Source organism: Oncorhynchus kisutch, linkage group LG1 (genome assembly GCF_002021735.2).
Source record: "Oncorhynchus kisutch isolate 150728-3 linkage group LG1, Okis_V2, whole genome shotgun sequence".
NCBI lineage: Eukaryota > Metazoa > Chordata > Actinopteri > Salmoniformes > Salmonidae > Oncorhynchus > Oncorhynchus kisutch.
Window position 1 is genome coordinate 55,441,767 of NC_034174.2, and position 25,596 is coordinate 55,467,362.

The 25,596-nt window shown below is 40.9% G+C and overlaps 1 protein-coding gene and 1 long non-coding RNA gene across 5 annotated transcripts in view; one reads left to right on the plus strand and one right to left on the minus strand.

Annotated features, from left to right (window-relative positions):
• Positions 1-3,372, minus strand: part of LOC109891109 (uncharacterized) — a 28,943-nt gene extending 25,571 nt beyond the window's left edge. For all 4 annotated transcript variants that reach the window (XR_004210381.1, XR_002255492.2, XR_004210382.1 and 1 more), the window contains exons 1-2: positions 3,062-3,372; positions 2,551-2,650 (exon numbers count right to left, since the gene is read on the minus strand). This is a non-coding gene — a long non-coding RNA (uncharacterized LOC109891109). The remainder of the gene's footprint in view (positions 1-2,550; positions 2,651-3,061) is intronic.
• Positions 3,373-9,762: 6,390 nt separating this feature from the next.
• On the plus strand, positions 9,763-25,288 carry LOC109891096 (charged multivesicular body protein 4b-like). Its single transcript, XM_020483402.2, has 5 exons — positions 9,763-10,195; positions 19,947-20,124; positions 22,771-22,885; positions 23,431-23,560; positions 23,880-25,288. The coding sequence occupies exons 1-5, from the start codon at positions 10,012-10,014 to the stop codon at positions 23,933-23,935; spliced, it is 663 nt and encodes a 220-aa protein (XP_020338991.1). The 5' UTR covers positions 9,763-10,011; the 3' UTR covers positions 23,936-25,288.
• Positions 25,289-25,596: the final 308 nt, after the last annotated feature.

Consider the following 25,596-nt stretch of genomic DNA (forward strand, 5'->3'; position numbering starts at 1 on the left):
CAAATAACTCTTACACTGCCTGGAGGTGTGTTGGGTCATTGTCCTGTTGATAAACAAATTATAGTCCCACTACACACAAACCAAATGGGATGGCATATCACTAGAAATGCTGTGGTAGCCATGCTGGTTAAGTGTGCCTTGAATTCTAAATTAACTCACTAACAGTGTCACCAGAAAAGCATCCCCTCGCCATCACACCTCCTCCTCCATGCTTCACGGTGGGAACCACACATGCGGAGATCATCCGTTCACCTACTCGGCGTCTCTCAAATTTGGACTAATTTCCACCAGTCTAATGTCCATTGCTCGTGTTTCTTGGCCCAAGCAAGTCTTTTTTTCTTATTGGTGTCCTTTAGAGGTGGCTTCTTTGCAGCATTTCGACCATGAAGGCCTGATTCACGCAGACTCCTATGAAAAGTTGATATTGAGATGTGTCTGCATTAATTTGGGCTGCAATCTGAGGTGCAGTTAACGCTAATGAACTTATCCTCTGCAGCAGAGGTAACTCTGAGTTTTCCTTTCCTGTGGCGGTCCTCATGAGAGCCAGTTTCATCATAGCACTTGATAGTTTTTTGCGACTGCACTTGAAGAAACTTTCAACTTTCATTTCAAGAAAGTTCTTGAAATGTTCCGGATTGACTGACCTTCATGTCTTAAAGTAATGAACAGACTGTCATTTCTCTTTGCTCATTTTTCACATCGACCAATCATCATCTACCACCACCTCCATCAACACCATACCGTTGGTCTTCAAATGTTGTTAGATATACGCAGGGAAAGACGGCACCAAACATGGGAACAAGGCAGCTCTGAGCAGTGGCACCAGGAGAGAGAAGGGAGAATCACAGCATTTAGCGAAGTCACAAAAAATACAAAAAGAGTGGCAGAGGCATTTGTGCAGTCCAAAACAAGTATCTTCCAAGCCAATAAGCTATGATGCTGCAAAAATGCTATCAATGTACCTCAAGAAATTCCCAGATAGGCACCTGCTCAGATGCAGTCTACTCTTGCGGCCCAGCCTACCTTTTCTAGGAGCTTCGCCTGATGCAGTTACCTGTGGCAATGTCTTGAGTGGAGTGCTGGAGGTGAAGTGTCCCTTTAGTGCGAGGGACATGACCGTGGAGGATCATGTGTCCTCAATCAAGGATTTCCACGTGATCAAAGAGGGTGAGGGGATAAATATCTGGTTCTCGGTCAGTGTTCCAATTAATCCCAACGGTTTTCGAATGGGTTGAGGTCGGAGCTCTGTGCTGGCCAGTCAAGATCTTCCAAACCAATCTCGACAAACCATATCTGTAAGGACCTGGCTTTGTGGATGGGTGCATTGTCATGCTGAAACAGTAAAGGGCCTTACCCAAATTGTTGCCACAGAATTAGAACATAGAATCGTCTAGAATGTCTTTGAATGCGTTAGCGTTAAGATTTCCCTTCTCTGGAACTAAGGGGCCTAGCCTGAACCATAAAAAATAGCCCCAGACCATTTCCTCCTCCACCAAACTTTACAATTGGCACTATACATTGAGGCAGGAAGCGTTTTCCTGGCATCTGCCAAACCCAGATTCGTCCGTCAGACAGCCTGGTGGTGAAGCATGATTCGTCACTCCAGACAACGCGTTTCCACTGCTCCAGAGTCCAATGGTGGCGAGCTTAACACAACTTCATTGACGCTTGGCATTGCACATGGTGATTTTAGGCTTGTGTACGATGGAACAGTTCTTGTCCTGACATTACTTCCAGAGGCAGTTTGGAACTCTGTAGTGTTGCAACCTTGGACAGATGATTTTTTAAGCGCTTCGCGCTTCAGCACTCATCGGCCCTGTTCTGTAATCTTGTGTGGCCTACCACTTCGCGGCTGCCTTGTTGCTCCTAGATGTTTCCACACAACAACAGCACTTACTGTATAGTTGACGGGGGCAGCTCTAGCAGGGCAGAAATGTTATGAACTGACCTGTTGGAAAGGTGGCATTCTATGACGGTGCCACATTGAAAGTCACCAAGCTCTTCATTAAGGCCAATCTACTGCCAATGTTTGTCTATGGAGATTGCATGGCTGTGTACTCGATTTGATACACTTGTCAGCAATGGTTGTAGCTGAAATAGCCAAATCTACTAATTTGAAAGGGTGTCCACATATAGTGTATCCAGACTGTATCACATCCAGCCGTGATTGGGAGTCCCATAGGGTGGCGCACAATTGGCCCAGCGTCATCTGGGTTTGGCCGGGGTAGGCTGTCATCGTAAAAAATAAATTTGTTCTTAATTAACTGACTTGCCTAGTTAAATAAAGGTTAAATAAAACATTTACATCTTGGGATGGATCGCACCGTTGCATATAAAAACAATACTCATGTTAAAATTAGAATTATTAAATATAAATGAATTGCTTATGTAAGCTTATGTACTGTTAGCATAATATGTTAAAACAGCGCTCTGACAAACAATATATGAAATTATCATAAACAAAATGTGGTCTGTCATTATTTACATCTTCACTTACGTTAGTCACAGTTACGCTAGGCTGATAGCTACTTTGTTAAAATAGCTGGCTACCTTTTGTTTGGAGGGCATCTGAAGGATGTTGTTCCAGGCATGTGCTCCCCGCATCTACAGAGTTAGGACATATTTCGCTTGGCTTTCCATCAGTGAAGTGCTAAAAATAAAATGTTAGCTAGATTAGTTATTGCATACAGCATAAACGAGGAATAGACTCAATGAATAGCTAAGGCTCTGTTGTATGCTTATACACAGAAAGGGTAATGAGTCATTGAGCTAGCTAGCTAGCAAGGTTAGCTATGATCACACCAAGCTAGCACTCGTCACTGAGCTAAGATAGCCGAACTAGTTAACTAGCTAAATACATGTATAATATAGCCCATTCATAGACGCTAACTACATTTAGTGCCTATTGGTGAGGGTATCTTATTCCCGGGGGACTTTTGTAAAGAGCCACGACGCTTGCACTAAATGTTAACACACATTGCTTATGATACGGTTTTGGAAACACAAGAAATGTACACTGAGTGTACAAAACATTAGGCATACTGCTCTTTCCATGACATACCAGTAGCTCGCAGTCCACCTATGAGTAGCTCGCCAAACAATTCCAAAAATACATGCACATTTTCACGTGTTCCATCGCAAACTGTCATAAACAAATCTCACAACTATCCGACACCGCAAGCTCCCAGCTACTATCTAATCAACGCAACATTGACATTTTTCAAACATCTGGTTAGCCACTAACAAAATATCTACCAAATACTTTTCAGGATATTGCGCGTCTGTCTGTGTGGTGCGCAAGTTTGTCTATCACTCCGTGTGTAGCCAGTTGATGTGATAACAGTCTTGTGGGTTGACAGAATGTAAGGGGTGCATAACTCGTGGCAGGGAATCAGACGCTGGAGAGCAGAACTAGGTAATAGCCGGAGCAGTTTAATTCCAAAACCAATGGCCTCAAGAAAATAACAACTTTGGGTACAAAACCCGATGCGCAAAATATAAAACAGAATTTGATGTACATTTAAGGAGGCTGTTACTCCTAAAGGTCCAAGGACCTTATATGTTATTTTCAGAGGTAGAATGTCTCTGGCAGCCAAAACAGCCAAATAATCCATCGAACCGTGAATGGTTCTAGAAACATAAAGCCCTTTACTTTCCTATCACGTAAAAATAATTTCACAAATGCAAAATATACATTTGCAGCCCTCCCCCTTTTGCCCCCAGAACAGCCTCAATTCGTCAGGTCATAGACTCTACAAGGTGTCAAAAGCGTTCCACAGGGATGCTGAACCATGTTGACTCCAATACTTCCCACAGTTGTGTCAAGTTCGCTGGATGTCCTATGGGTGGTGGACCATTCTTGATACACACACCCAGCAGCGTTGCAGTTCTTGACACAAACCTGTGCGCAAAGCACCTACTACCATACACTGTTCAAAGGCACGTAATCTTTTTACACAATCCATGTCTCAATTGTCTCAAGGCTTAAAAATCCTTCTTAAACCTGTCTACCCCTTTCATCTACATCATTGGTCACCAACCTTTTCTGAGTCAAGATCACTTTGGCAGTCAAAAAGCAAGCCAAGATCTACCACTAAGATTAAAAAAAGACTTAAAAAATGTAACATGAAACTAATAAAAACAGTTCTGTAGGAATGATACATTATAACAGCATATTGGTTAAATGACTGGCCTGCCAATATTGTTCTTCTCAGAGCATACATTTCAAAACTCAATCATTGATAACAGATCAGTTGGTGTAGCACTTGCGAGTCACAGCAAAGGATAAATTGAAATATATATATATTTTTTTTCATTTTACTTGACTGATGGTACCTGCATTCTGATGGTCATGGTGCTGTCAAGACAACTGGGAACTCAGTGACGTTCAGGTCAGAAAGTCGGAGCTCCAAAAAGGTGCCAGTTTCCGAATTGGATGACCATTCAAAACGATTTTCCCAGTCAGATCTTGTTTTTTTTTCAGTTCCCAGTTGTCTTGAATGCACTGAAGTCGGGAGTCCAAGATTTCTGTTCCGAGTTGTTTTTAACATGGCATTAAAGTCTCAGTGGAGGGAGGGAGAGAGCAGCAGAGGGTCTGCTTGTGTATTCAAAATAACCATACGACCACCACACTCCAAGACAGGGGTTTTCAAACTGGGTTCCGAGGTACTGCAGGGTGTCCGCAAATGTATTATTATTATTATTCTCATCATTATTATTATTATGTTGTTTTATGAATATTGCTAACTGCAAAATAATACCACCGTGGATACCATTGTTATGTCTCTGCATCCAGTATGAAGGCAGTTAGAGGTAGTTTCATGAGCCAATGCTAACTAGTGTTAGCACAAGGATTGGAAGTCTACAGGAACAGTTAGAATGCTTGCTGTCCCTGTTCATCTGTCTCTGCGGAAGTACATAAATGGCTTCAATGCCAAAATCTCAAACTATTCCTTTTAATATGGAGGAAATTACAGTCATTGCCGCAAATTACAGTTTTTTTTCTGTATATAAAATTGTTAGGTGGGCCATCTAAGTGGTAATTTTCAGTTCTGTATCTATGGACGCGACCCAGTAATTTTGCACGCCCAATTTTTCAGTTTTTGAAATTGTTAAAAAAGTTAGAAATATCCAATAAATGTCGTTCCACTTCATGATTGTGTCCCACTTGTTGTTGATTCTTCACAAAAAAATACAGTTTTATATCTTTATGTTTGAAGCCTGAAATGTGGCAAAAGGTCGCAAAGTTCAAGGGGGCCGAATACTTTCCCAAGGCACTGTAGTAGTTCACTACCACTAGCACCCCTCCTCTCAACCACACCACCACCACCACATATTCCTGTTCAATACCTTTGCCTAGCATCTTGTAAGGAAGTCCTTGCTCTATGAAGGTGGCACATCCCCCTCCCCCTCCATCGCTGTCACTACAAACCACTACATATCCCTGTGTGATAAAATCCAAAGTAGGTTTGAGCCATGTTTCCTGCATGCACATCACATCAGGCTTAGCTGGCATATCCACAATGAACTGCTTGAACTCATGCCCATTCGCCAACAGGCTTCGAGCATTCCATTGTAGTATTACCACCATAACTAAGATCCAGTAATACATGACTCCAGCCTCGGCTGATTGAGGTCATCTCGAACCTCTTCCCATGTCAACCCTCTCATACTCAGATGTCTCCCAGCCGCTTTCACTATTAGCTGAATCCTCTCTGTTTTAGACTCTACTTTAGCAGTGCTATTGACAGCTCCTGCTATGAATGTCAACAACTTTCTCTTATCTATGTATACCATATCGCCGCCCACCTGCCCCGTAATCTCAGATCTAGATGCTCCTACCCATCTCTCCCTTGAACCTGTATCTCCCTGTACCTGGACCATCCTCACTGCCTCAGGATATGACACCCTTCTCTCCACTCTCACTTATTGCACCTCCACTGACTGTTTCCTTGCATCGCACCCACCATATGCCACACCATAAGCATATGGTGTGGCATAATAATAACTCATATATTAATAATACCTTTATTTGGCAGTACACTGTCCTTGATGTGTAACAGAATAGCCTGGCAATCTACCCTAATCACATCCCTTGTTACTTGCAATCTTCGAAAATTAACTAGAACGCCTCCTCTTAAGTTGTTGCTTACCTCTTTAGTGCTAACACTCACAGGCACTCCTTTTAATCCACTACTTCCCTGCTTGATCAGTCCAGCTGCTCGACACCACCTTTCACTTCACTATTTGCTTCACTCAGAGATTTTCCCTCTGCACCGTTTCCCTACAGAGCACTTACAAGCTCCCATCTCTTAACATTTTATCATTGACAACTTCCCCGATCAACTCTTTTATCACAGCTGTCAACCTTATCGGACTCATCGCCCCATCTCCCCTTCCTCCCTAAACTTCAGAATCACTTTATGCTCCTCCTCACCTCCATGCTCCCCTCAAGACTTGTCTTGCCCTTCCTTGGCACTCTCTACCTCAGAACTGACGCTGGCATTGGAAACTATGCTGCTTTCCTCAAACTTCCTTTTCTTCATCACCGCCTCCATAAACCTCTCGTTCCCATTCAAACCCCTACTCCCTTTCTCTCCCACTTTCTTTTTCTCTTACCTACTCCCCCCTTGATTTGTATTGCTATGCCCTATACTTCACTTCCTTCTCCATCATTATCACCTAACATCTGTGACCCAACCACCACCACACCATGTAAAGTTTGATTGTTTGCTTATCAACGACTGATACCAGAGCGAAATTAATAGTTAGTCACAAACAATAACTTGTAGATAGCCTAACCAGCTCTGATAGGGTGAGTAAAATGGTCAGAGTGAGACGTTCTATCATTTGTCTGGAAATAGCTAGCTAGCAAGCTAGCCAACTTCAGCAGGCAAGCTGCAGAAGGACGAGCAGGCTACAATTCCTCATTGTTTATCAGTGCAATTTTGACGGCCAACTAACTGAAAAAAGTTTAAGAGGGTTTATCTAATGTTCCTTCGTTAGATTTTAGCTCATCTTTCACTGGCTAGCATTAGTTGTTGATCTTTTTGTTGTTGATGTGCATAACTGAGGGGGAGAGACTACCTTTTCATGGTTGTTTGATCAATAGGACTGTAAAGTTCCCAAATGTAAGAGAACTCTCAAGTGGTATTGACATATTTGCAGAAATCCATTCGGGTGTATTTTTTGGCTAATATGTTCTAATGATCTAAAGTCGCTCTGTTGCAACTGCCTGTAAACACACAATCCAGTTCAAAGTGAATGATGGCAGACCTGTGTGGAAAATAAAGTCCTACTGTAGCTCTGATTGGCTATGGCACACCTGTCTGCGTAGACTGGATGTGACAGATGTTTTTATTCAGTTTTATTTACTGCATTTAATTGTCAAAACGCATGTCCGCTTTCCCACTCTGAATTGCTATAGAACTTTCACAAATGCCTCAGTATAAGTAATTACCAAACATTTTAAGAATTTGTGAAAATGACCATATCTAAGTGCTCACTTGTCATAAAATGTTTTTTAAAACGTCATTCTTCCTGGGGGTGTATATAATCAGATCTGAATAAGATTGCATGTTGCTAAAATGCTGTCAGTTCTACTTTAAGTGATAATGTGCTCTGTTGAACTAATAGGAGCTGGCATATTACCCTAAAATAAGGCCTGTTTTTTTTTGTTGCAATTACTTCAAAAAGCAAGCAGTTGGGACATATGGAAGTATTATGAAACTGGGCTTCATGGCAGATGCAATGAATAATAATAATCAGAAAAAGCGTTGTTAAAATTGTCATGTGTCAAGCCTAGTTATGAGTCAACTCGCACATCACTAGTGCATAATGACAGAACACTGCCCTGTGTTTTCTATAAGGAATTCGAGCAGCGCATTAAGACCATTATACAGTGCCTTGCGAAAGTATTCGGCCCCCTTGAACTTTGCGACCTTTTGCCACATTTCAGGCTTCAAACATAAAGATATAAAACTGTATTTTTTTGTGAAGAATCAACAACAAGTGGGACACAATCATGAAGTGGAACGACATTTATTGGATATTTCAAACTTTTTTAACAAATCAAAAACAGAAAAATTGGGCGTGCAAAATTATTCAGCCCCTTTACTTTCAGTGCAGCAAACTCTCTCCAGAAGTTCAGTGAGGAACTCTGAATGATCCAATGTTGACCTAAATGACTAATGATGATAAATACAATCCACCTGTGTGTAATCAAGTCTCCGTATAAATGCACCTGCACTGTGATAGTCTCAGAGGTCCGTTAAAAGCGCAGAGAGCATCATGAAGAACAAGGAACACACCAGGCAGGTCCGAGATACTGTTGTGAAGAAGTTTAAAGCCGGATTTGGATACAAAAAGATTTCCCAAGCTTTAAACATCCCAATGAGCACTGTGCAAGCGATAATATTGAAATGGAAGGAGTATCAGACCACTGCAAATCTACCAAGACCTGGCCGTCCCTCTAAACTTTCAGCTCATACAAGGAGAAGACTGATCAGAAATGCAGCCAAGAGGCCCATGATCACTCTGGATGAACTGCAGAGATCTACAGCTGAGGTGGGAGACTCTGTCCATAGGACAACAATCAGTCGTATATTGCACAAATCTGGCCTTTATGGAAGAGTGGCAAGAAGAAGGCCATTTCTTAAAGATATCCATAAAATGTGTTGTTTAAAGTTTGCCACAAGCCACCTGGGAGACACACCAAACATGTGGAAGAAGGTGCTCTGGTCAGATGAAACCAAAATTGAACTTTTTGGCAACAATGCAAAACGTTATGTTTGGCGTAAAAGCAACACAGCTCATCACCCTGAACATACCATCCCCACTGTCAAACATGGTGGTGGCAGCATCATGGTTTGGGCCTGCTTTTCTTCAGCAGGGACAGGGAAGATGGTTAAAATTGATGGGAAGATGGATGGAGCCAAATACAGGACCATTCTGGAAGAAAACCTGATGGAGTCTGCAAAAGACCTGAGACTGGGACGGAGATTTGTCTTCCAACAAGACAATGATCCAAAACATAAAGCAACATCTACAATGGAATGGTTCAAAAATAAACATATCCAGGTGTTAGAATGGCCAAGTCAAAGTCCAGACCTGAATCCAATCGAGAATCTGTGGAAAGAACAGAAAACTGCTGTTCACAAATGCTCTCCATCCAACCTCACTGAGCTCGAGCTGTTTTGCAAGGAGGAATGGGAAAACATTTCAGTCTCTCGATGTGCAAAACTGATAGAGACATACCCCAAGCGACTTACAGCTGTAATCGCAGCAAAAGGTGGTGCTACAAAGTATTAACTTAAGGGGGCTGAATAATTTTGCACGCCCAATTTTTCAGTTTTTGATTTGTTAAAAAAGTTTGAAATATCCAATAAATATCGTTCCACTTCATGATTGTGTCCCGCTTGTTGTTGATTCTTCACAAAAAAAATACAGTTTTATATCTTTATGTTTGAAGCCTGAAATGTGGCAAAAGGTCGCAAAGTTCAAGGGGGCCGAATACTTTCGCAAGGCACTGTACATTATTCTAATAAGAAATCTGTTAAAACAATAAATATGTGAGTGTCTTTTAAGGTCTTTGTAGAATCGGTCATTTGTTATACCCCCTAGCGTATGTTATCGTTGTCTGTTTGTATCCTTCTTATATGTATACTGATTTTTCTCCAATTAAAAAAAAAAGGAAAAAAAGACAGAACACTCACTGCCCTCCACTTCTCTATGTGGCCGTCTGTCTTTCTATTTTGTCGTTCTGAGCCGGGCGTCAGTTAAACTGCAGTACCAAAGCAAAACTGTAGGAGCAGTCGAAACCGTGCTTCTAGATCGGAATTCTCTCTAACACAGTATCTCTGGCCTTTTCAGAAAGATCAAGAAGAAATATCAACAATATCAGTTCAGCTGTGCGAGTGAAAAGATACGAGACTAGTTTCTAACATTTCTTGAATTCTGTTAATTGCTACTGTATTGCCCTTGTAGTATAAATCATTGTTATTTAGCGCAAAGATGTCTTTGTTCGGGAAGTTATTTGGCACTGGAGGTAAAGGGGATAAAATGACTAGCCCTCAGGAGGCGATTCAGCGACTTCGAGACACAGAGGAAATGTTGACGAAGAAACAGGAATTTTTGGAGAAAAAGATTGACCAGGAACTCCTCACTGCGAAAAAGAATGGCACAAAAAACAAAAGAGGTGAGACCTATCAGAGATGTGCTCTTAGTGTATTAGCTGTCTGGCTCGCTTGTTAGCCAACAACTTGACAGGAAGAAGGAAGTTGATAGTTAGCGAGTTAGTTCGAGCTAACGCTAGCTGCTAACTTAAAGCCTGTGTGTGAGCCTGTAGCTAGCTATCTAGCCGAGTATGGTAGGTTGCCAATTATTGAGCAATATGCCAGGTGGTTAAATATCTTACTGATTTGATAACGTAAACATATTGCTGTTTTATTTATAGGTTAGTAGCTAGCTAGCCTACGTTATATAGCTATGTAGCCTACTGTACTAGCAGTGAAACTTGCAGGCTAACGTTACTTATCTAAATAGGCTGTACACAATGCCTTTTTCTGATTAAAACAAAACTACTTAATTGCACCCGCCGCTGCTTGCCGTAGTTTTGAAGTAATCACGAAAAAACAGGCCTTATTTTAGGGTATTTTTCACCATGCCAGCTCCTATTAGTTCTATTGAGTACAGTGGCACTAACTCGCCTTCCTTAGGTTCTATTCCCAGCCTATTGTGTCACGTCACACTGCTTGTTTTATTATTGTTGGCAATGAGACCTGCCCACGTTGCTGGTCGTTCAAATGTAAACAACAACAAAAAATGACTCATGGAACCCTGAATTCGTCACATTGTTTCCTATAGGGAAAATAGGTATGTCTCTCTATTTTGCCAAATATCTTGCAATGTGTATATTTAGATTTAAAAAAATTCAAACTAAACACTATTTTAATCATGAGAATCTCATTTTTATAATTATGTAAGGCTGGGCAGCATATGTATCAAATGCTAGCCCCAAAATACCTTTTGCCATTGGAACGCTGAGCTCCCCCCATTGTTTTCCTATGGAGAGGCATGCTGGTATATTTTGCCAAATATCTCACAATGTGTATATTTAGATTTTTTTTCAGGTCGGACACCATTTTTATCCGGATAATCTCCTCTTCCTAATTACATAAGATTGGGCAGCGCACTCTCCTGTCATCGATCGCTAGACCAGAACTAGTCAAAATTTTCCATTTTCCCCCTACTTTCTCGTTATGCAGACATAAGCACACTTGGCACCATAGAGGTGCGGATGTTTACCTTCAACACAAGTGCTTTTCTTTCAGTTTTGTCCTAGGAACAGATTGTAGTGGTTAAATGAAAAGGCCTAAAAGTTGGTGCCATTTAGACAAAACAGGCTCTGCGAACATTAGATTCCATTCATTTGCTATGGGCTCGCGCCAGTGTTCCAGTTTAGCCAATGTTATTTTGCAATTTTTTTAAATCCTTGGGTGAATTTTGACTCGTTCTATTGTCCAGCATACTCTGAAGCCATTTCATGGACCCTGATGTTGTGCATCATGACATGGTCCTAAGACTTTGTGCCTCTTCCTAAGTGACTTGTTACCTTAACTATTCTGAATATGTAACACACTGTTGTACAAACAAGCCTACAACCTGTCATGAAAGTGGCTGTTCCTGCAAGCCTTTCAGAGAGGAATGTTTGCTTTAGTTAAAACCTAAATGTATCATGTACTCTAACAACCCGATCAAAATTCAGAATAATTGATAACATAGTGTCGAGGTAGACACAAGGAATATTTGGTCATGGAAAGTATTCCCTGAACCAACTCTGAAGCACTTTTCAAACAGACAGTGGAACGCCGCTGAGTACCCCCACTTGTCTCTCGTCGTCTTTGTGGTTTATTGACAAGATGGCGCAGATAGAGATGGTCGCCTTGCTTCGAGTCCTTAGGAAACTATGCAGCATTTAGTTACAAGCATTTCCCTACACTCGCATTAACATCTGGGGCGGCAGGGTAGCCTAGTGGTTAGAGCATTGGATTAGTAACCGAAAGGTTGCAAGTTCATATCCCCGAGCTGACAAGGTACAAATCTGTCGTTCTGCCCCTGAACAGGCAGTTAACCCACTGTTCCTAGGCCGTCATTGAAAATAAGAATCTGTTCTTAACTGACTTGCCTAGTTAAATAAAGGTAAAATAAATAAAATAAATAAAAATCTGCTAACCTTGTGTATGTGCCCAATAAATTTGATTTGGCAGACTAAACTTGCAAGGTGTGTTGTCGCCACCTACTGTTTAAATAATGCAAAAACACAGTGTTGGAGAAGAAAGTAAAAGTGCAATATGTGCCAAGTTTAAAAGCTAACGTTTTAAGTTCCTTGCTTAGAACATGAGAACCTATGAAAGCTGGTGGTTCCTTTTAACATGAGTCTTCAATATTCCCAGTTAAGAAGTTTTAGGTTGTTGTTATTATAGGACTATTTCTCTCTATACCATTTGTATTTCATATACCTTTGACTATTGGACGTTCTTATAGGCGCTATAGTATTGCCAGCCTAATCGCAGGAGTTGATAGGCTTAAACAGCGCTGAAGTCATAAAAAGCACTGTGCTTCAAGCATTGGAAAGTGCTGTTTGTATGAATGCTTACGAGCCTGCTGCTGCCTACCACCGCTCAGTCAGACTGCTATATCAAATCATAGACTTAATTATAATATAACAAACACAGAAATGTGAGCCTTAGGTCATTAATATGGTAAAATCCAGAAACTATCATTTAGAAAACAAAATGTTTGTTCTTTCAGTGAAATACGTATTTTATCGAACGGGTGGCATCCATAAGTCTAAATATTGCTGTTACTTTGCACAACCTTCAATGTTAGGTCATAATTATGTAAAATTCTGGCAAATTAATTATGGTCTTTGTTAGGAAGAAATGGTCTTCACACAGTTTGCAACGAGCCAGGCGGCCCAAACTGCTGCATATACCCTGACTCTACTTACACAGAATGCCAGAGAAGTGACACAATTTCCCTAGTTAATATTGCCTGCTAATATGAATTTCTTTTAACTAAATATGCAGGTTTAAAAAAAGATATACTTGTGTTTTGATTTTAAGAAAGGCATTGATGTTTATGCTTAGGTGCATTGGTGCAACGATGGTGCTTTTTTTTGCGAATGCGCTTGTTAAATCAACCTGTTTGGCGAAGTAGGCTGTGATTTGAAGATAAATTAACAGGCACCGCATTGATTATTTGCAACGCAGGACAAGCTAGTTAAACTAGTAACTTCATCAACCATGTATAGTTAGCTAGTGATTATGTTAAGATAAGTTCAATGCTAGCTAGCAACTTACCTTGACTCCTTGTTGCACTCGCGTAACAGATGGTCAGCCTGCCACGCAGTCTCCTCGTGCAGTGCAATGTAATCGGCGTCCAAAAATGCAGATTACCGATTTGTTATGAAAACTTGGAATCGCTCTAATTAATCGGTGGACCTCTACTTCACAGGCTCGGGAACCTGGTAGGTCCCTGGATAGGAGACCAGATGCTGCTGAAGTGGTGTTTTTATTTTATTTTTTACAATTTTCTACACTGTAGAATAATAGTGAAGACATCAAAACTATGAAATAACACATGGAATCATGTACTAACCAAAAAAGTGTTAAACAAATCTTTGAGATTCTTCAAATAGCCACCCTTTGCCTTGATGACGGCTCTGCTCACTCTTGGCATTCTCTCAGCCAGCTTCACCTGGAATGCTTTTCCAACCGTCTTGAAGGAGTTCCCACATATGCTGAGCACTTGTTGGCTGCTTTTCCTTCTCTGTGGTTACTACATGATTTTATATGTTATTTCATTGTTTTGATGTCTTCACTATTATTCTACAATGTAGAAAATTGTAAAAAATTAAGAAAAACCCTTGAATGAGTAGGTGTTCTAAAACTTTTGACCGGTAGTGTGTGTATATATAGTGTGGCAGACCAGGGGGTTTGGTCAAAACGTTTACACAGATCAGACATGGACAGAGTAGGATTAGCTCAGTTTCAAGAGTGTTTATTTGAATAATAAACCAAAAGAAAAGAATAGGTCTCCCCCATGAAACCCTCTCCGGGATACCGTCTTCTGGGCTCTGGGTCTTGCTGTATCCTGTGGGGAACACAAAACTGAACTACCTCTGGAACCGTCCCCAACTATACAGTAGTAACCTTTCTTCCCCCAGTCCCTTCTCCCGTGTGCTGCCCTTCTGGCAGCTTTATGGGACCCGTCCAGCTGGTGAGCAATCAGCCCTTGATTACTCACAAATCACAATCAGCCCCAATTAGTCCCCATCTAGACCTGGCACGTCCAGCAGAGGGAGCCATCGCCTCGTGATGTATACTCCGTCTGTAACCAGGCCTCGACGAGTCTCCCTCTGGTGGCTGTATGTGCTGTATGTCACAATAGAGATTGTTTTTTAATATTCAACAAATACCCTACCAATTGAATATTGTATGTGTAAGTATATTACTGTAAATATTGATCATGTTCCTTGTTTATAATCATATGTTTTGATGCATTGAATGTTAATATTGTGAACCTCCTTTTTACCTCCTGGTTCAGGAAGTGATGTCACTGTGTACTGCCCCTACATATAGGACCTTTCACCCCCACCTGGGATATGGATGCCTGAGGAAGACCTAATGGTCGAGACATTGTTATAAATAAATATCACCTGGGGGCATGAGCAGCAGTGTGCAGTGTTTTCCACTCCTAAAATGAACACTTACCATTACTTTGTCTCATGCCCTTCTGCACACTTCTTGACACCTGTAACAATGCAATATATTTGGAGCAAAAGCTCATACAGGATAACTTATAGAACATCAAAACTCAAAAGAACAGACAACGACTCTTCTGTTTCACCACTCATGCCACCCCGTCTGCATCGCACCAAACGACGAGCATCACAAACACCGGGAAACTTTCCCCTTCAGTTGGTCAACTTTCACATTTACCGCTACCTCCAGTAATCTATTTTCAATGACCCCCTTTTCTTGAGAGCAAAACAATTCACATCTCTTATCCGCATTCGTTTAACGCGATGTGCCTGCTCCCTCTGACCAGCAGAAACACAAACAATTATCACCAGACCACTATTGGTTACCTTCACTGATTCCACAACAACAACTCTGTTTTGCCCACCCTGAAACCACAATGGATCAGCCAAAAGGCAAGGGTACATTTAAAATAAATAAAAAATGTCACACTGACCGTCACAGGCTCGTCTTTATCCAGACCCTCGGTGCAAGACTCGTGTTTCGAGAACTTCACCCACCAAACCTTCTGCCCTCACTCACTTCCATTTCTCCTCCCGTCTTCGATCCGGCGTACAGCTCACTCTACTTACACTTTCTACTATTCTTCTTTTAACAAACCATCTCCCTTTTTTTCACCATTTTAACTGATTTGAAGTACAGCCTCTTCCTCCCTCTCTTCAACCTCCTCTGCCTCTCTTTTCCCCCATCCACTCCTCCATATTCCAAGAGTATGTTACAGCCTTATTCCAAAAGTGATTCAATACATTTTTTCCCCTAATCTACATGCACCACCCCATAATAACAAAGCAAGAACAGGTTTTTGCAAATGTCTGAAATTTAAAAAAAATTATTACATATGTTTTCAGACCCTGCATCCTGTTTCCATTGATCATCCTTGAGGTGATTCTACAACTTGATTGGAGTCCACCTGTAGTAAATTCAATTGATTGGACATGATTTGTAAAGAAACATACCTGTCTACATAAAGGTCCCACAGAGGACAGTGCATGTCAGAGCAAAAACCAAGCCATGAGGTTGAAGGAATTGTCCGTAGAGCTCAGAGAAGGGTCCAACAAAATGTCTGCAGCATTGATGGTCTCAAAGAACACAGTGGCCTCCATTTTTAAATGGAAAAAATTGGAACCACCAAGACTCTTCCTAGAGCCGGCCACCTGGACAACTGAGCAATCGAGGGAGAAGGGCCTTTGATCAGGGAGTTGACCAAGAACCTGATGGTCACTCTGACAGAGCTCCAGAGTTTCTCTGTGGAGATGAGAGAACCTTCCAGAAGGACAACCATCTCTGCAGCACTCCACCTTTATGGTAGGGGGCCAGACGGAAGCCACTCCTTAGTAAAAGGCACATCACTTGGAGTTTGCTACAAAGGCACCTAAAGACTCTCAAACCATGGGAAACAAGATTCTCTGGTCTAATGAAACCGAGATTGAACTCTTTGGCCTGAATGCCAAGCGGCACGTCTGGAGGAAACCTGGTACCATCCCTACTTTGAAGCCTGGTGGTAGCACGATCATGCTGTGGGGATGCTTTTCAGTGGCAGGGACTGGTTGACTAGTCATGACCGAGATGAACGGCGAGAGATCAGAGAGATCCTTGATGAGAACTGGGGCAAAGTTTTTTTTTTTTTTTCTTCCAACAGGACAACGACCCTAAGCACACACACTCCAAGTGGCTTGGAGACAAGTCTCTGAATGTTCTTGTGGCATTCAGATGTGCCAAGCTTGTAGAACCCAAGAAGACTCTGTAATCGCTGCCAATGGTGCTTCAACAAAGTACTGAGTAAAGGGTAAATGTGATATTTCAGGTTTTTTTAAATACATTTTGCAAAGATAAAAAAGACAAAAAAAACTGTTTGCTTTGTCATTATGGGGTATTGTGTGTTGATTTAAAAAATATATTTTTATTTCCATTTTAGAAAAAGTACTGCACTTCTCCTAACATCCTGTTCTTGACTTCTCAAGGGATGCCATTTTCCTTCCTCCACTTGCCCTACTCCCTTCACAGAACAGTGCAAACTGGCTCTAACCAGAATAGAAAGAGGAGTGGGAGGCCCCGGTGCACAACTGAGCAAGAGGACAAGGATATTAGCGTGTCTAGTTTGAGAAACATACGCCCCACAAGTCCTCAACTGGCAGCTTCCTTAAACACCAGCCTCAACGTCAACAGTGAAGAGGCGATTCCGGGATGCTGGCCTTCTAGGCAGAGTTGCGGAGAAAAAGCCATATCTCAGACTGGCCAATAAAAAGAAAAGATTAAGATGGGCAAAAGAACACAGGCACTGGACAGAGGAACTCTGCTTAGAAGGCCAGCATCCCGGAGTCGCCTCTTCACTGTTGACATTGAGACTGGTCAACTAGTCTAAAGAAGGCCAGTTTGATTGCTTCTTTAATCAGAACAACAGTTTTCAGCTGTGCTAACATAATTGCAAAAGGGTTTTCTAATGATTACTTAGCCTTTTAAAATGATAAACTTGGATTAGCTAACACAACGTGCCTTTGGAACACAGGAGTGATGGTTGCTGATAATGGGCCTCTGTACGCCTATGTAGATAATCCCTAAAAAAAATCACCCATTTCCAGCTATTATAGTAATTTACAACATTAACAATGTCTACACTGTATTTCTGATCAATTTTATGTTATTTTAATGGACAAAAAATAGCTTTTCTTTCAAAAACAAGGACATTTCTAAGTGACCCCAAACTTTTGAAATGTAGTGTATATTACACTAGATGACAAACAGGAGGCATTGTTTTGAAGCCACAGTGCCTCCACCTTGACACTCCCCCACCATCATGGAAGCTATAGAAATGCATTCATTAATGTCTACATTTGTTATTGCCACATTTATTCTATTACATACTATTTGTTATTGCCACATTTATTCTATTACATACATAATGCATACTTTAAAATGATATTATGTGAGTTTAACATATAAACATGTTTAGCAAGTACTAATGTTACTGTCCCCACATATTTTTTTAAATATGTAATTTTGTCCTTAACATTTAATTATTCTAGAACTCTGATAGAGTACTGCTCTTTCCCAGGAGTGCCAATATTGATGACCGGTGGTTTCAAAGCCTATCATTGGCCATAAATAGCAATCGAAATCCAGGGTTTATATGTACATCATTGTTTAACGCACGAGCGACTACCACCAGTGACCACGACGACAAAATTAACATTATCGACATGCAAAAAGTGAATCGCTATAACACCATAAGCATGCATAAAAACCAATTTACATGCAAGATAAATTATGAATATAAAATTAGATTTTTTTACCTTTTATTTAACTAGGCAAGTCAGTTAAGAACAAATAGTTATTTTCAATGACGGCTTAGGAACAGTGGGTTAACTGCCTGTTCAGGGGCAGAACGACAGATATGTACCTTGTCAGCTCGGGGTTTGAACTTGAAACCTTCCGGTTACTAGTCCAACGCTCATTACAAAACAATGATTTTTATTGTTAAACGTGACTCTGTAAACTGATAGTTACCCAGCTAGCTAGCGTGGGCAAGTTGGATGTACATGCTGAGGTATCACCATCCAGGCTACATTTTCTAATGTGATTTGGTCAAAGACGGCGCCGCTTCAATAATAGAGAATAAACCAGATAGGTGCTTACAGATGGGCCGCGGTAAACGGCGAAGGTCTCATAAACTTCAATGGGAGGAGGGCGGCTAAACGCAAGCAGTTTTGCAAGCGGTGCGGTTTGTGGTGCTATCTCCGGTAAGCTGCGCCTCTGGCAGAGGGCCTTAATTAGCAGAGTCTTAAGCGGCTGCAGCGCATGGTTGACCAATGAGCGGAGTTCATCTTGACATCCAATCAAACAATGTTTTAATGACCAACATTTGAGCTGACAACAAACGGGATCGCTGGTCTCTACACAATGTAGGTGTATTTTGTCGGGCTCAAAACCTGTACTATTTTCTCCGCCTTCAGCCTAGTGGCTTCCACAGACACGATTAATTGAAAATCAATGGGCCAACCCGCCCGCCGCTCTGCGTGCAACTTAAGGGGCACAATTGCAACTTTGGACCCTTTCCCCTCAGGCCAAACATTGTTGAGGTGTAATAGTAGAGCAGCTATGATTGGAGTGGTGATTAGACTTGACACATAACACGATTAGGTTGTGTGCAGTAAAAGAGAGGCCTACGCTCTGTCAGATAGTAAAACAACATTAAAGCAATAGAAATAGACACACCTCAGTTTTGTTCTAGAAATGCGATTAAGCTGATTAAGCTGATCTTGGACGGTCGATTTCCATGTTTCTGCTTCTCTCTCTCTAAGGGAACTTTTGATGGAGGTGTTATACAGCCTATCTCACGCAGTCCTTCAAACTATGTGACTGTTCAGATAATCAATAGAGTTGATTCTTTCAGTGCTTAATGATTGGTAGTCTCGCGTTACCATTCTCCTAAGTCTTGTCCGAATTAACATGCATGCAGGAAGCAATGAACTGAGGCTAAATGATAGGTAACCACATGCTCGAGTGGACTATATGGGGTGGTAGTGAAGCTGGTGGTAGTGCCTTCAGGTTGCCTTAGTTTTAGTAGCAGGGGAAATATTTGCACATCAGGTGATGTCCCTGACATGTCAATAGGTCAGTATGCTAGCTAGCCTATGTTTATGGAGTAGCTTAGCTCAACCCAAAAAACAGAAGCAAGCTGAAGCCACAGGACAGTAAGACATAATACACATTTTGTATAATTTTTGGTCAAAAATGTTGCAGGAAAATGGTGTCTTCAAAAAGTACTTTCAGCATTTTTTAAAATGTAAATTGTCTGGAGTGACAGATGTGCTCAATCAAATAAGATGTGATGCAGAAATCTACAAGCTACAAAGTAACACCATCTTATCACATCGAAGATACTTCAGCCTGTCTCACCTCAATTAAGTAAATATTGTAAACTTGTGTAAGCCTTCTTATTGTAAGCTTATACATGGTCACCCAGTGTATACTGACTTAGCCAAAACCAACCAAAGAAACGAGTCCGTTGAACAACGTTAGATTTTCTATTTCCTCTTGCAGTGCTTTAGGGCTTTTCTGCTCCATTAGTATTCCCATCCCACAACCTCTCACAGTCGCTTTTCCTTCCTCTCCTCTTGCATCCAGCTGCTCTGCAGGCCTTGAAACGGAAAAAGCGGTACGAGCAACAGTTGGGCCAGATCGACGGCACGCTGTCCACCATTGAATTCCAGAGGGAGGCGCTAGAGAATGCCAACACCAACACCGAAGTGCTGAAGAACATGGGCTTTGCCGCCAAGGCCATGAAGGCAGCCCATGAAAACATGTAAGGGCCACCGTCACTTTTATTATTATTATTATTATTATTATAATAATAAACTGAAAAAACTTTCGTAAACTGAAAGAAAATAATTTACAAACCCGTTTTGAAAAACTAAAACTATACTGAAACTTAACTTTGACTCAAACCAAATTAAATTTAAACCATCATGGATTATGTTCAGCTGCAGATTTTTTTTCTGTAAACTTTTGGCAAAAATCAAATGTGTTTTTCAAGCTTTTTTTTCTAATAGGGTTTGCAAGCTTCTGAATCTGATGGGTAAATGCTGCCAGGAGATAGCTTCTGCATCACTATCACCAGCTATCACTAGCTAACAGGGAAGAAATCTGCTAATTTCTTTCCCTAACTCTAAAACTAAAAAAAAAAATAGTACAAGAATACAATAGAAATGTAATAAAAACTCAAACTAAATACAAACTATTAAATCAGGCTTGAAAACTTACTGAAACTTAACAGAATTTTGAATAGAAATAAAAACAAATTTAAACATAACTATAATAACCTTGGCGCTCACACACACACCTCTGACGTGCCTCTGACATAGGCCAACATTAATGTTCTACTTCACGTTTGTCTAGGATTTTTTGTGTGTGTGACTAAACCTTGAATATGCAATGAAACCCATTTAACTTTAACTGTTAAAGTAATTTGTACGTGTGCTACGTGCTCATGCACAGCCTTTTATCTGCAACAAGTCAATTTGATGGAAACGCATCACTATTGGGAAAATGTTCATATTTTAATTTTGCAGAAACCTAGCTAATGAGTGAGACAAGGAGTCCAAAGAAGTGGTAAAAAGCCATCGACGGACCCCCCCCCCCCAAACCAATCCCACCCTAACAACGAGTATATAGTATCAGTTCTCTGTTTGACAAGTAGTATGGATCTGTGGCTTGGAGTATTTTCTTCACCCAAATTACAAAATTACATATGGACTTAATTACCCTGTGAGCAGTCTATGGACCAGGTATGAAAGTAACCAATGCTTTGGTTTTGTTTACCTGGCCATTGTTTCAAATGCAAACTTTTTATAATTTGTGTCACAATTCCAATGCAAGTCAATGGTACATATTGAGTGTACAAAACATTAGGAGCAACTGCTCTTTCCATGACATTGCATTCACCTGGTCAGTCTATGATCCCTTATTGATGGCACCTGTTAAATCCACTTCAATCAGTGTAGCTGAAGGGGAGGAGACAGGTTAAACCCCTAGAGTCGATTTCCGCCGCGGAAATCTAATTAGCATAATCAAAATCAAATAATTCTGTCAGTTTAAGCTAAAGATATTTGTTTTTTTGCATTGGCTGCGTCTCAATCCACCCCACATCCGCCGATGTCGCACTTCCGCATCTGCGGTGAAACGTGCCAGAGCTAGAGCGGTGTTTGTCAGACCATGAGACATCCCGAAAATTGGTCTTCTCACAAAATCATATGTGGTGTTCAAACGGTTTGACCTATAAACTATTATAACCCCTCAATGGAAAGATGAGACTCTCACAAACACTATGGTGTTCCTTTTGCTCTACAACCCTCACAAGCATCTTGGGACTCTTCTGAAGTCGATACAGCTGATCTGCCAACTTCTGTCTGTAGCGTCTGAACAGTTTGGGCTACACACTAATATGAAAGGTGCGACTCTCACAAACATGCCGGTTGTTTTGCTGTAGGACGCCTCACAAGACTCGTCTGAAGTTCCCCCGGTACCAGTAAAAAAAAAAGAAGAATGGATTAATATGGAAACAGTTTAGTGCAAAGAATACATGTAAAAAAAAATATATGTTCCTCAGCTATAGGACAGACACTTGAGAACAAACTTCCTTGTTATTATTTTGGGGGACTGTTCTATGTAGTGAATCTGTTACTCATTGTGTTTGTAGGGGCTAATAGTAAGGCCTAATGTAATTTATCAAATAATTGTTTTATATATATTTTTTAAATTCTAAATCAAATAGCTAAATTATCCTTGGTATGACCTTCTAAAACAATTCCATATCGCTTAGTAGAACCCCCCCCCCCCCCCCCCCGTCCGCCCGGCATAGATGGGGCTTAGTCAGGAGAGACATAAAGAAGAATTTTTAAGCCTTGAGACATGGCTTAAATGTGTGCCATTCGGGATGTGAATGAGCAAAACAAAGGATTTAAGTGCCTTTTGAGTGTGTCAAGAACCCTAACGTGGCTGGGTTTTTCCGCACTCAACAGTTTCCCGTGTGTATCAAGAATAGTCCACCACCGAATGGACTTCCAGCCTAGCATTGGAGTCAACATTGGCCAGCATCCCTGTGGAACTCTTTCGACACCTTGTAGAGTCCATGCCCCGAAAAATTGAGGCTGTTCTGAGGGCAAAAAGGAGTGCCACTCAATATTAGGAAGGTGTTCATAATGTTTTGTACACTCTGTTACGCATTTTCACACTTTATTATACACGCTTCATTATTCAGAATGCAAAGTAACTTCCATAAATATCTACAGTGAGGTTGATTTTCCATATCTCGCATAATCGCATAATTTCAGCTTATGGTGTAGTAATATCATAAAATGGCTTCTGCCAGAAAAACGTTCAAAATGTCACTATTATTCTTTCCTGAATTTGCTATGAATTATTAAATGGTCTTTTGTGTTTTTGCCCATAGGGACATAGACAAAGTGGATGACTTAATGCAGGACATCACAGAGCAGCAGGAGCTGGCTCAAGAAATCTCTGACGCTATTTCTAAACCTGTAGGGTTCGGAGAGGAATTTGATGAGGTAAGCTGAGCTAGGATGTTTCCTTTACCGCAGTGCTTCCCAAACTTGTTCAACCTCCCCATTTGAGAAGGTCTGGTCACACCACACATTTCCTAGGTGGCAATGGTCTGGATGGATATTGTCATTTATTTACCTCCACCTCGCGACCCATGCGACCTCAGCAACCTGTGCCACGTTTATTTCTATGGGTACAAGCCCTGTCCATGACAGAAGCTGCACACTGCTCTTGTTGCCAGAAAGAAAATGTTGCAGCTTTAAAGCTCCTGAAATTCTACACATTTTACCATGGCTTATGTGTGTTCATGTGATATCTGTGTGATGTCATGTGATACCCAAACATAATGGGTTAAAAACCTTAGCTGACATGGGCTAGTTGAACAACTGAACATTTCTGACACCCCAATTTTGGGAACCACTGCCTGGGAACCACTGCCATACCGAATCAGACTAAAGGCGTTCGTCGTTGTTGGTTTGAAATGTATCCTTATCTTATTTAGACATTATAGACCTGTCTAACCCTTAATTATTTTTCTTTCTTTGTGTAGGATGATCTCTTAGCAGAATTGGAAGAACTGGAACAAGAGGAACTAGACAAAAACCTCCTGGAAATCACTGGCACAGATAATGTACCGCTGCCAAATGTGCCCTCCGCATCCTTACCTGTAAGACCAGCAGGTAATGGATATATTGGCTTAGCCAGCTTTAATGCTAGCTCATGTCTCTGAAGTACACTGACGGGAATTGATTTGAAATGATAAAATACTGTCTACACACACACACACACACACATTTTTTATTCTGAAAACATCTACCTGTAAACGGTAGTCTTCCCAGTAGTAGAAGGTTTTTACCGTTTCCAACCAGTATTTCACCAGTCAGTGTAACGCTACCTGACTTCTATTCAAACCTGAACGTTTTTTTGTCGATCTTTATAGGCCGACTTTTAAAAAAAATCGTACTAATTTTATCAAATGAATGTGGTTCATTCTTACAGCAAAGGAGGAAGATGATGACGACATGAAGGATCTGGAGGCATGGGCCGCCAACTAGTCACTGCTTTTACTCCATACCTTCTATAGGTGGAAAAGAAGAACTCTTATGTTATGTGTTTCAGGAAGGAATAGGAAAAGTCTGAATTAACGGAGACTTTAAAAAACTTGACAAACCTTTCGCTTACGGTCAAGCTCAGCCTCCTAAAGAGGGACAATGGCATGTTGTACCTTCGACCACTGAAAACTCCAAATCTCTGGAGCGACCAAACAGTGTTTTTCTTTAACTCGTTCTCTACTGTAAAGCATTGCTTCACTCCTTCCACCCCCTTCTCTTAGTGCACAGAATATATTTTGAAAAGAAAGTGTAAAAATGACTCCTCAACACTGACAATAAGCTTCAATGTAGAATTTCTAATACCTCATACCCGTTTTATGTGTAGTGCGACAATACGTTGGAAGATATTACAATACCCTATATAAAGTTTTGTTGTTGATGCACAATATCCCCTTGGCGTCATGTGTTCACATGGCAATCCGCTGTTATTTAATCCATTTATCAAAATATGCACTTAAAATATACCTATTGTACATGATATTTATTAATAGCTATGTCCAGCGGGGAGAATTTGATTCCAATCTTTAGGGCTATTGGTGTTGGTCTTAAATTTTATTTGGGCAGGATTTATTGAACTATATCATGAATATTCTTCCATATACTCTGGCTTTCAAACGTGCACATATCTATGAGGGCAACTCCACAAGGTATCCTTGAAATGCTTCTCTGGGGGATGGTTCACACGGTTATCTTTCTTTGATGTGACAACCTAACCAACTAGTTACATTTTGAAAACACAATGACATTTCTCGTCATATGTCTATACTGTATCTGTTCAAACTGAAGTGACTTGAGTGAGATTATGTCTGCCTCTGTGAGTGTTTGTTCATTTTCATCTTTAAGAAACATTAACACTATAGGAGGTAAAAATATATATATTAGGGTGTTTGGGCTTCTCAGAGTAATGGAATTTGATGTGTGTGAAGCGAGAATAAATTGATTGTATTCAGACTCCAAATTACAGGCAGTGAGGTTTATTTAATTTATGGCTTTCCTGAGTTTGTCAACTTACCCCACTATTTTGTCATTTGACATGCTGCTTCAGATTTCATATTTTCTATGTTTTAAATGTCAATTTTGTCTAAATTCCACCTTCAGAAGGGGAACTTAACTAATGTATGACAGCATTATGTTATGTTTGACATGCTCTGATATACCATAGGTTGTGTGTGTTTGTACACAGGGCTGTCCCTTGCGATCTGGTTCCTGTTTTTCTTTGGTCCGTCTTCCTACCCTGCCTATCACAACTTTCCCTTGTTTTAATGGAACATCTAAATTAAACATTTTGCCAAGTTGTGCACTGTTTGTTTCCTTTTTTTAGCTAAGAAAATCTGTGAATTCCTTTATCAAGAACTGTTGGTCAGAGTTATGGCAAGCACTTGTATTGAGAGGGCCAAGGTTCGTGTATTGAGAGGGCCAAGGTTCGTGTATTGAGAGGGCCAAGGTTCGTGTATTGAGAGGGCCAAGGTTCGTGTATTGAGAGGGCCAAGGTTCGTGTATTGAGAGGGCCAAGGTTCGTGTATTGAGAGGGCCAAGGTTCGTGTATTGAGAGGGCCAAGGTTCGTGTATTGAGAGGGCCAAGGTTCGTGTATTGAGAGGGCCAA

Bases quoted from the DNA above. Each gene is read 5' to 3' on its own strand.
- LOC109891096 (XM_020483402.2), top strand. From the start codon at position 10,012: ATGTCTTTGTTCGGGAAGTTATTTGGCACTGGAGGTAAAGGGGATAAA. The intron at 10,196-19,946 runs GTGAGACCTATC...TCTTGCATCCAG, and splicing joins TGGCACAAAAAACAAAAGAG to CTGCTCTGCAGGCCTTGAAA. The intron at 22,886-23,430 runs GTAAGCTGAGCT...TTCTTTGTGTAG, and splicing joins TCGGAGAGGAATTTGATGAG to GATGATCTCTTAGCAGAATT.